General features: G+C 33.4%; 1 protein-coding gene across 10 annotated transcripts in view; it reads left to right on the top strand.

Moving 5' to 3' along the window:
• Positions 1-12567, top strand: part of LOC105318182 (myosin heavy chain, clone 203) — a 33220-nt gene that overhangs the window by 11978 nt on the left and 8675 nt on the right. Inside the window, exons 1-2 of one of the 10 annotated variants that reach the window (XM_020063115.3) lie at positions 7187-8495; positions 8683-8700. The exons of 4 other annotated variants lie outside the window; for them this stretch is intronic. In XM_020063115.3, the coding sequence (XP_019918674.3) occupies positions 8356-8495; positions 8683-8700 (158 nt within the window). In that variant the 5' untranslated portion in view covers positions 7187-8355. Of the gene's footprint in view, positions 1-3848; positions 4550-5051; positions 5217-7186; positions 8496-8682; positions 8701-9744; positions 9811-11723; positions 12536-12567 lie in introns of those variants that run through there. 5 more of the 10 variants (XM_066079343.1, XM_011415134.4, XM_011415172.4 and 2 more) reach the window with 5 other exon arrangements.

Here is a 12567-nt window from a genome sequence, read left to right as displayed (position 1 = left end):
TTTGGCTACCTTTATTATGAGAACTTGATAGATCTTTGTTAAAAATAGTTGTATAACACAACATGCACAGAAAGTACATCTGTAATAAATTGGTAGGAAAAAAGTTATAGAAAGGAAAAGGCTGCAGCTAGCCCATGAAATGTAGTACATGTGTATATATGAACCATGGCCAAATATTGTACAGTAGGTTTCAGCATGGTCATAAAAGCCACTTCTTTTAAATGCTACATTGCTGCACTACTTGGTTAGCACTACAGGAAAATTTGGGTTCTATCAACATGAATTTTCCTGTACAGACCTACAGTTTCTATCTGGTGTACTTCAGGTTTTGGTGATGGATGGTTGACCACTTTCCAATTCAAGGGTCTGACGAAAGGTAGAAAAACAGCAGGGATTAAATTGCCCCCAAAGCAAATATAATATTTCATGTAACGCAAACACATCTTTGTTTGCTCAAAAAATGGACAAACTCTCCATTTTGTCAACAACTGTTGTCTTTTGCTCGATGAAATTTTTAGTTGTTGCGCATAATCAATGTCAAGCTACCAGAGAGAAAACATTGTGTTGTGCGTAAAATTTTAAGCAGTTTGACAAACAGAGCTGTACAGGTCGCGAAAAAATGGGGGTGAATTGAAGCGTCTACTTTAGAAGTGTTTTGATTGGGTGTCTTGGACACCTTACATCAAGTACATCTTATGAAATAGTGAACTTTTAGAAGATTTTATGATGGGACTGAGCAAAAGAGTCAATATTTATCACGTCTCTTTTTAACTTTTCTAATTCACATGTTGACACTAGGTGGTTGCATTTTAATTGGATCAGCCTGGTTTAGGTGAGATATTGACCGCCCATGTTTAGAATTTACAACACTGAAGAAAAACTTTCAAACAAATATTTTTTAAACAGATTTAACATACATTTGTGAGAGAATATTGATAGTGAATGGTTTATTGAGCATCCCAAATTAATTTTTTTGAATTGAGGATTGATTTTCTTTTGCTTCCTGAAATATACATGCACAATTGAATTGGTAAAAGGCACAGGAAAAAACAAGAGTGTGTGTTGAAGTTTTCATTAAACAATAAGAGCATAAGAGCATGCATCATCTAGGAGGAGGGGCCAAGGGGTATTAATTCAAAATTCATATAAAGCTACCAAAAATGAGCCTTGAAATAACTCTACCCCCCCCCCCCCCCCCAAAAAAAAAAGAATTAGAAATTAAAAAAATTAGATATTAATCTGCTTATGAAGATGATGTCAGCTTAACTATGTATATAAAGGGGTCTTAGGAAATTAGTTTTCCTTTAAATGTTATTTTTTCCATTCATTCATTTATATAATTTAAATTATTCATGTTTTACAGAGTTATCTCTCTTAACACTGCTACATACTAATATGTTAAAGCTGACATGAATTCATAAATACGCATTATTTCCCCTTTATCTCCGCCATATTAGTTGTCGATTTCTATTGTTCTGCTCATCGCTACACACCCCCTATATAAGGCCGAGCGCACTCTTCATGCTTCACCGCATTCAGGTATTTCATACACCCGAACACGTTACCTTGGACGAAAAAACGTGTAGGCACGCATTTTGAACAAAAATTATATGACAACCACTGCAGTGACAAGGAATAAATTCAATGAACGACGAAACAAGACATACCGAAATTCAGGCAAATAAACTTTAAAAATCCTCGATAATTGTAGACTCTTATCCTGTTTATGTTAGAACATTGCACATGCGCAACCACTTACTGTGGGTGATCGAGCAATGTCAATGATCGCATGGAAACGGAGCGTTTTTATAGAACCGATGGAAAAGAGTCGCTGTTACGTTGTTACTTTCTTGGATTTACTATCATTTAGCTGCTGGGTTGGATGTAGTGCCGCCGGGGTTTTCAAAAAGATGCAGACCTTGTGCACTCTGTGTCAACAACACACACGTGTTCGATGTGCATGTGAAGTAAGGCAGCACTATCTGTGCAAAATAATACAAATACTTTGGAAATTCTTTCACAGAATAAATATATTTTGTATTTTATTGATTCTTATTTCCTTTATTCTTTATTACAAACATTTTACTGCAATGTGTAGTTTATGAAGTTAGAAGTCCGTGCAACCTGAATGCCTCGATCGGAAAGCAACCGACCGCGACTTTCTCGACGGGTATATATATACCCCAGTGGCAGTAGAGGAGCGATCGAAACTAAAATGGCGACCAAATGCTTTTATGAATTCATGTCAGCTTTAAGTACAATTTTAACTAAGTTTATGCTTTATGTTGTATCCTGTTAATTGCATACTGGTGTAACTTTTAGACTGTAAATTTAACTATTTGAACAAAAAAAGATATCAAGTGCACATGCAAGTTAGTTCACCATAGTTTAGGCTTCAGGCCTAATAGCTATAGTCTGTCCCAAGATATTTTTGCCGCAAATTTCCTTAAATTATTCGATATTTATAAATACCTCTTGGTTCAGACGATGTTCATTCAATAGTATGAGAAAATCCCAAGATTTCCCCTTTGAAACGCCTCCTCTAGCTTGTCGGGTATCAATACACGGCTAAAAATAAAAAGTCTACGAGGTCTTTCCATTGCCAAGGAGATGAAGACGCCCGGATGATAATGTTGAAAATTTGCGCGAGGTGTTCCGATTATTTCCGAATGGAGAAAAGATGTCAACGTTCCCCATTATGAATCTCCGTAGGAAATCTGTTTTCGTTCCTGTGAATTTTTACGAGGGAAAAATGATAATGTATGAATGAAGTTATCTTGGAAATTTTCCCTTTCTTCGATTTCAATTGCACTTCTCTCACAGGAATGTGTATTTTTATTAAAAATCGCCCAAATGTGCAGCAAAAATATCTTGGGACAGACTATAGCTGCTATATAGTTTAGACTCATGAGGATCCAATGTAGGCCTGATTAGGTTTAATGGCCATAAAAGTCTAACATGCAAGAACATTGCCTTTCTCAATCTTTAATTATTCTCTCTCTCTCTCTCTCTCTCTCTCTCTCTCTCTCTCTAATGTAGAAATTAGATAAGAAATGGGTCATATACATGCTTGATTCAAATTAGTTGCATTTAGTTTCACAACCCTGGTGCAAATGTACATGTACATGTATTAGTAAGGCCTGATTGGGATGTTATTTGTGAAAGAAATATTTAACAACGACATCCTATAATTGATAGGTCTTATTTAGGGGAAACCGATACTACATAGTCAAATATAGGTAGTAGTTATATGAACATGTTGATCCTCACATCAACATCAAATTAAACTTATTCATATACATGTATCTCTTTAAGATTTTCTTTTCTCATGAAAACATGCACAGCATGTTTCTATCAGAAATGGGAGAGGAAAAATTAATTTTTTGGGGCCGTACATGAGGCACATATAGTTGTATTGTGAGAACATTGTATCTCCTTTTGTAAAAATCCTGATCCGAGCTGTCAGTGGTCGGACCAGGCTTAGTGGGTGATGTATTGTCGTATTGTCAATTGGACAGGAACAAAATTGGAGGCACTAGCTTCTACTGCTGTGATACAATTCTAAATCTCTGTGTTCTGTCCAATGGAAGTGTCGACATTTTTCTGTACATCAAGCTGCTGTATCGAAATTTTTTGGAGTAGGAGAAAATTGATTCTAACAAATATGTTTTAATTGCTTTGGTTCAACGCATCTTGTTTAATGTGAATCAGTGTGGACATTTAATAAAGATCACCCTAAATGTATAGTACAGTGGACATTTTAGTACTTGTACTTGCATAATAGTACACTGTATGAGAAGCACTAACATGTGATTTGATTATCATTATTGTGATTTAATGATGAATAGGATCAGAAGACTTTCTTTGTGTTTTGATATTGACCAAGTATTTAATTTTGTGATCCTCTGTGTACTCTTGTCCAATTTTATGATTGAATCAGAAAATGTCTGATAATGATCAAGGAGCCCTTAAAAGGTGAATAGATCAGTAATGGAATGATTGGGAAAGTTACATTTACAATGGAAAATTCAAATGAATGACTCAAAGAATTGAATGATAATAAAGCCATTATGTCTGATCCTTCGCTTGGTGATAAAATTGAAGGCACCGATAGAAACCAGAATAAAAGAAGAACTATGACTACTAGGTCTAAACCGTTGACAAGGAATGGCCAAGTCTCTTCTAGTCATGAATTTAGGGGAAAGTTACAGACACAGGTTTCAAAATGGCAAAATAAATCCAAGAATAAGAATTCCAAGGAAAATTTGAACTGGAACTTAAACAGGCAAAATAAGGGTGAAATAACTGTCTCGGAATCTGACGGAAACAGGAGTAGTTTATCTAGCCGTGGAATGTCTTTAGTCAGTGGAGGTAGGTGTAGTAGTCCAGTCATTGGTGATCAGAATCCCAATGGGATCCAAGATGGTGGAGCCAGCAGTCCAGCGGGATTGTGGTTAAAGTCCTGGAATTCTCCGAGCAACAGTCGGCCAGGAAGCCCCAGATCGTTGCATGTCAAAAACAAATGGTTGAGCTTGTATGGAAACTCAAAGTGAGTGATTATAGATTCATATGTTTTAAATCTTGGTCTAAGTGTTGTGCTTATTGCAACTGCATGCATACATGTATATTGATCTAAAGAGAATATCGAAAAAGTTTTGCAGTGCAGTTTATCAGCCTATAAACTGAGAGCAAATCTCTGTAATCCAATGTCCTGTGGAATCTATACTTATAAAGTGACACAATTCTTATATTATCAGGGATCATTGATCCCGTTATTTTTTTTACTCCTGTCACCTGCCTGTTTGTTTTGTGATGTAAGGCTTTGTCGCAGGGTTCCATTTTTGCAGGGTAATCCCTTTTAAATGCCTTAAAACCATTTCAATGCAAATCTCCACATGGTCTTTTGTGTAATTAATGTCTCTGTGATCATGTACTTTTAAGATTTGATGTAATATGTTGCAATCTCTGAATGAAAAGTCCATAAGAAAGTGAAATGACAATTTCTGCATGCATTAGCCTTGAAGATATGGGAATGCATTGTTCTTTGGTATACATTGATCTTTTGATATGAAGGATTTTTTTTGTTTATGCAATTTTCATAAAGCTATTATCTTTGTAAAGTCTGGATTTTCAGTGAGCTTCTAAAAGTTTCATTAAAACCAAGAAGACTATGGTAATAATTTTAAATTCACCTGGGTCTGCAAGGAAATGACAAGGTAGGCTACAGATTTTTGAATTGTTTTAAGTTTATATGAAGATTGTTCTAAATGTTTTCCCAAAAACATTTGGTTGTTTTCAATTTTTTTAGTTTTTCTTTATTAAATTTATTTGATTTTATATATCATAATTGCTATTAAGCCTTTAAGTTACAAATTATTCAGTATCTTAGTGGAGCTAGCTTGATGGGAGAAAATGTATGAAGGGAAATAACTCTTAATGTTGAAACCTAACTAAGAAAATTGGGGTACATTTTTCATGAACTTATTGTCTGGCAAGAAAATTGGGGTACATTTTTCATGAACTTATTGTGTTAAAAAATTAATTTGAGTTTTGCTGAAAAAAAATGAAACTACCTCTAAAATTTCTTTTAATATCCTCTAAATTACACCCCATTTATTGGGGGTTTTTTATTGAGAGAGAACAATCCAAATATCCGAAATTAAGTGTAGTGACTGTCTTTTTTTTCTGAACTATATCTAAAATATTATTTTCCAGAAATATTTTCCCTCTTGCAAAGATGTTTTATGGTCTCTTTGAAGTATTTGTAACAAAAGTTAGCAGTGAAAGTTCTTAATTTGTCCCAACTTGTTCATTGATTATCATCATCAAATATGTATCCTATTAAATTGACAAAACTGATTGGCACTTCCATTTTTCTGATTTGACTTTTCATGTTTTGGGTTCCAACATGATGATTTTTAATATTGACATGCAATCAGGGTTTCTTGTTTGCATGTTTTAAAGACTTCAAATAATTAAACTAGGATTAATGCCACCATGAAAGTGTTGTACATATTATGTGAGAGTTTAACGAGTGTTTAAATTTTCCATTCAATATAGCATCGCTATTATTTCTCGTTTATACCTTGCCCTGGTATTATCGAGTGATATACGGTATGTCATTTGATGGACAATATAATATTCCCTTCAAGAATACAATACCCATTAGCAGTTTATTTCTGCCCTTATTACTATGACCAATCATTAATCAAATTCTCAAGGCAATGATGAGGATTTAATGGAATTTATGGCTTAAACGGGGACCATTTTCTTTTCTGTTGGGTCTCCTTAATGAGGGAGTAGATGGACAGTTTAATCAAGGTACCTGGCACTTTGATTGGTCCATTATTTCCAATGCGTTTACTCGTGGGTTTAGGGGATCTTGGGTTTATTATGGTGCAGCAGTATTTCAGGCAAGTTAGATTAATTGGTGAAATCTATGGTTAAGAAAAGGCTGAACTGAAAATGGAATTTCAATAAATGGCCAACAGTGGATTTATAATGTTGTGCTAATCTCTTCAAACGTGGTTTCTTCAACAGCCTAGGACTTGCAAAGGTTTTTTTAATGTGGTTTAATTTGTGGACGTAAATCTTAGGAACTGTATGAGGGAAAATCAAGGAAAGGTTTATTATAAACGATCGCAATTTTAAAAGTGATTATCAATCAAAATAATTTAATTAAAAATTTCAATAGGCACTAAAAAATTTGAATTATAATAGGATTTTACAATATAGTGTAAATCGGTTTTTTATGCATTGTGTAAAAAAATGAATTCTCAAAAATTAATTTTGTATATACTGGTAGTTATAATTAAACCAAAGATGTAACAAAAGCACGGGTACTTTTAGTTTATCATTTTCACAATACAAGATAGAAAAGTGATAAAATTTGTATTGGCTTTTTAAAATGGTAGTTTAAAACCCGTGCTTCACACATTTTTAGCAAGTGCAATATCTTTGTCAAGTTTGAAATAAGATGAATTATAATTAATGGAATAATAACGGGGTTTTTCATTTCCATTTCATCCACATAATAGATCCTCAAATTCTTTAAAAGTTCAATAGAATAGGCCGCACTTAGTACATTGAATATTGTAGAAAATCATAGTCATCATTACAAATGTAAAAAAAAAATTGTTAAAGTATATAAATAGCACTTTTATTATAAAATCCATCTGGTCAATTGAGTCTGTCTTGTTTTTAAAAAGATTTTAAAAGAACACAGTTAATCATTATATACAGTTTTTCCCCCAGGGAGACATTAAAAGTTAAATTGAATCCAGCGCTCCATTTGCCACGTTAATGTTTATCTCTGACCAGATTTTCATGTTCCGGAAAATAATATTGAAAATATTTTCCATTAATTTGCTTTGTGAGACTTGTGTGGTGTAACTTTAAAAAATATCCGGATGTTACAAAAGATTAAAACGGATTTTAAGATTTTCTTCAGAAGACACGATTCCATGGACTACATAACTGAACAGAGGCATTAAAAGTCAGATCATTTCACTCGCTTTTAAAATCCTGTTTATTGTGCAGATTGTATCTACCTATAATCACGTTTTATAATTCGTAGAATGTGGAAAAAAAATCTCCCTGGTGGCATTTAATTGCTTTTTATTGGTTAAACCTGATTATTTAACTGAAAATTTGGCTGGTAGACAGAAATTAATGTAATGTATCGATCAATCTAGTTTACTAGAAAATAACAAATTTTAATGGAGGAAATTATGTTTGAAATTTCTTCAGTGTAGCGGATCAACAAAATAAATTTGAAATTAATTTGTATCGATGTGAATTTTTACGGCTGGATCCACAGAATCTGGGAAATAGAATTGGAATGATTATAATACACAGGCTTCAATTATGAGCATCGAAATTCTCCATTAATAAAACAAAAATATGGATCTTACATCAAGGAATCACCAAGAAATTTTCAAACTGAAAGGATATTGTGTTAACAGATAAGTTCAAAAAACCTCTCGAGAATATTGGGCTATTTTCAGCTGAAGTGGTCCTCCTCGGTCACAAGATGTGTTTTCCAAAGGAACCATAATTCATTTATCAGTGTCATTTCAAGATTCGATGGAGACATAATTCATAAATTCAGGGATATAGTTGAAAGCTTTTAACTGGGATATAAATTGAAGTACTGACTTTAATGGAACTGTGTCCATATTGACCACCTTGTCTATGTCCCCATTATTCGTATTTGAAAACAATGTTGGAATTTCAATATCATTCATTTCAATTAGAGATTAAGTTAAAGGCAATTGATTGAAAAGTGAGTCGAGGATGTTAAAAGTCTAAAAAGTTGTATTGCTCTGTGATTTTGACCAATATCATTATATCAATATGTCATCAATAAGAAGACAAAATTCAGTGTCAGGGTTAAAGGATTATGCCTCCCAGGAATCTCCGAGAGGGGCAGGGAAATTCAGTTTTGCCTCCGTGGCTCAACAGGTGGTTCTGGAGCAGCGCAGAGGAAGTGTCAGGTAAAAGCGGGTATCAGAGAGCTAAAAAAATTGTAGAAGCTAAATACCAGGGATGTATATATACAATATGTGAAGTACATACGTCCCCGCAAATACTGATTGAGGTGCAATTTAATTTTCGATGCAAATGCCATTCTACATGTAGTTTAAGACTCTTCTAATGCTTATATCCGTGTTCATTTTGTAGATTTAGGATGTTTAACAGGTATAAAGTGTGCGTTATGGATTCTAGATTTATTACTTTTTTAAAACTTTTTTGTTGAATGTTCTTTTTATTACGCTTTATATGATTCTTGAGAGCAGTTTCTAGAGATTCTTGATATTGTCAATATTGCAAACTGTTGGAAGAAATGCATGGTGCATGTAGATTGAGTTAATGAGCTGCGCGGCTCTATTTCTTGCATGTGCATTGCTGTCACCCCATTTTGTTGTTGTTAAACCAATTTATTCACTTGTATGCTACAACATTTCAGAAGGGTTCAGAGCATTGCATTCACCGAATTTCTGTGAAGAAATTCCACTTCTTGTTTATGTGCCAGTTCCTAGTACTGATAGCAATATTTGCTGCAAGAAGTAGTAATTTTTGTGTATTTTTAAAAGTATTTAAAGTCCTTCTTGCCGCTGATGGAAACAATTCGCATTAATGGTTCAAATCCTGCTTATCATGAGGCAAATATTGGACACTTTGAGTTTTAATGTAGATGAGAGTTTAATCATATTTAAATGGTACATTTAGCACCATTTTAAGAATTTTGACACAATGAAAATGCATTTTAAAATAATTTTTATAATTACAAGTGCTGGTCAGGTAAACATTTTAACAAACCAGCCATATTGAACTATGATGGCTTACAGATCAAAAGCTGATGCTTTGGCCTGCAAATTGCATTCTAAATATTGTTCAACAACATGATTGCAGAAAGAAACGAATAACCATCATATAAAGTTGTACGTTGTAGTTGGGGCAATATGAACTTTGCATGGATATTGGCCTAGGTAGCTCAACGGTAGAGCTTCTGACTAGAGTCGCAGGTTTCCTTGGTTCAATTCCTGATCCAGACATATATTTTCATTATATTTATATGCTCTTTCCTACTGCAAAATTGATTTTTTCATTATTTTTTTCAAAACTCGTACACCCAGTAAATGAAAATTCAGGACCACAATGAAGTTACAAAATGTACTAATTAAAAGGTATTCTACTCATTGAATGACATCATATGAAGTATATAAGTTTTTATAATTCTAGGAAGAGAAAAATTTCTCAGGAGAAACTTGAACTCAAGCAAAATTTGAGCAAAAAAACAGAGGAATGGTAATGTTGAGTTTGAATGATTGTGAAAAAAGTTTCACTCATACAATTGTTTCACTTACATCACCTAAATTTTGCTGAAGTTTTGAATGTTATATGTTTTACAGTCACTGTATATGTGTAAATGTGTGTAAGCACTATACTCACTGGTTCGCAGCATCACATGGTACTCTTGTTGATATTGTAAAAGTCATTTTACAGTTTTGTTTAGGAGAGGTCAATCAGTTTTCAATGGAATGTGTTTTCTTAAATTTCACAAGTAATTTATGACTTTGTATACTGAGAATAGCATATTTGTGTTTCCCAATCAACTTTGTGTTTGCATGCAAACAGTATGTGGGTAAAATTTGGGGAGTTCCAAATCATGATGGCCAACATATGAATGAATTATCTATTGTTTTGATTTTTTCATTCCAGTAGATAATTAAATACTGATCAAAGGACAAATCAGAGATTTTTAATAAATGCATTACATGATAAATGTATGGTACTTAAATCTACTTTGTATTTTTAATGATTTGAAATCTTTCCTGAACATTAAACTCTTAACTTTAGTAGATGCAAATCCAAAATAATGCATTTCAAAAATTGTTTTGGTAAATTTAACACTTGCTTTATGATTGGTATCTAGGTCCACAGGGGTGAAAGCTGTTTGAGTGGAAGGGGTGGGGGGTGGAAGGAGGGACATAAATTCATATGTGTTTGTTGTTATTAGAGACTGATTTATATAGAGCAAACAGTCTTGACCGAATTCCATTTAGAGACTTTTTTAATCAGTTTTAATCTACAGGCTTAAATATGTGCAGGTAAGTGCACAATTATTAATACCCAATTCTTGAACTTGTGAAGACCTGTTAATTCGTACTTAATTGATATCAAGTGGCTTTTGAAAGTCGAAAGGGATCAAGAAATGCACTACTGTATCGTTACTACTATATTAATTACATGTACAGTAAATTTGAAATGCTTGCCCTCTGGCTGCACAATTGGATTTCTTTTTCAGAGGAAGTTTAAAATGAAATGAACCAAGGCATAGCACTATTAGCAGGGACAAATCAATTAGATTGTTTTTGAAATAGATTTAAAAGTGTGGATCAAGTTTTGATAACCATTTAATTCATTTATTTTTTTTTACTCGCAATATTTTGATTAAGATTTCCGTACATAGAACAGTTTGAGTTTCAAGTGCAATGAGTTTAATGCTTCATGGTCATTTGTTGATTTGATTGGTTTTTCAAAGCTTAGGTCAAGGTTGAATTCTAAAAAAAAAAAAACCGGTCCAAATTCATAGAAATTTGATTAAAATAACTCTGAGTCTTGGAGTGGGTTAAGATGTGCCTCACTCACTACCCCCATTTAAAATGACAATTTGAGATTTTAAGTGTCCATGCACCACGTAGTACACCTCCTTTTTTTGTAAAAGAATCTTGAAATGTCTCCAAGAAATAAGGGAATATTACATCTGATGCAGTACAGAGAAAAAAAAAAAATTCTACGATACATGTACAGTCACTAGATGGTTTAAAGAATCAGGATTTTGAAAGGGTTTGTTAATTTTTATTTGCATTGTAAGAATTGCATTTAGCCAGCATTCTTTGACCATACTCAATTGTCAAACCTTTTGAAAAAAAAGAAAAGAAAAGGCTATTTAGTTACTGGTACATAGTTTTAGTCTTTTTGGCATCCAAGTGTTATATTTTTATATGATTCCTTAATTGTATAGACTTTCTCATAAAACAGATGTCTTTAAATCAAAATTCTATTAATACAACTGCTGTAGCATCAAACACTCAGTAATTGGAATGCAAAATACTTAAATTGATTGAATTTTCTTTATTGCTGCTGTATTGTAATGTTTAGACATTTTTAAATGTTCAGATGTTTGAAGGATAGCAACTTGTAGTTTGCAATGTGAACAAGTTGTGAAATATTGTTACACATTTATAAGCATATATTGCGGCAGTAAATTCACCGATACACAGGTAAATTGAAACATTCTTAACACCTAGTTGTACAAGGTGAAACAGAAATTTTATTGCCATGAAAAGACAACTACCCTAAGATCAATGTGAATTGGGTGTCAATGGTTTGTTGGGAATTTTAATGGTTAATGGTAAGGAAAGATAAGACCCACCTATATGTAGAACAGGGACAAAATTGATTTATAAAGGAATTTTAAATTGTGATTAAAAGTGTCTCCACTGACAGTCTTTGATAGGATTTCCTCCATTAGAGATGATTTGACAACTATACTGATTAGGATGAAAAGTATTACAGTATCATTTGTCCCTGGGTTAAGGTGTATTCTCATTGGATGAATAATCAAACGTTTAATATGACAGGATGCAATACGACATGCCAGTGTTAAAACAGGAAACATTTTTGTGATACATACAGAGAAAGGAAGTTTTTTGTGCTCTGTAAATAGTCTAAAAGAGGGATATTTTTTTCTTGAAAAAATTGGTTAAGAAGGATAAAATTGTAAGATGGATGACATTCCAGAATCGATTGATTTCAAAGTTCCGACGTTGTCTGGCTGTCAGTCTAAGACGGCTGAGGATGATGGGATTTATCAGGAGAAGGGTTCTCAAATAACCGGAGGTAGACTCCGCAGTGGTGTGAAGTCAAATATGTCTCGGTCGTTCTCTGAAGGATCATTCCTAGACACGGGACAGAGCAAACGTAGATTTAGTTATAATTCCCCCTTTGGAATGGAATCTCGTTTAAGGTACTGAAGAAACAAAAGGAGATATTTTATTA

The sequence above is a fragment of the Magallana gigas genome, chromosome 3 (genome assembly GCF_963853765.1).
Source record: "Magallana gigas chromosome 3, xbMagGiga1.1, whole genome shotgun sequence".
Taxonomy (NCBI): domain Eukaryota; kingdom Metazoa; phylum Mollusca; class Bivalvia; order Ostreida; family Ostreidae; genus Magallana; species Magallana gigas.
Note: the sequence above shows the minus strand (reverse complement) of the source record. Positions and strands in the feature narration are given on the sequence as shown.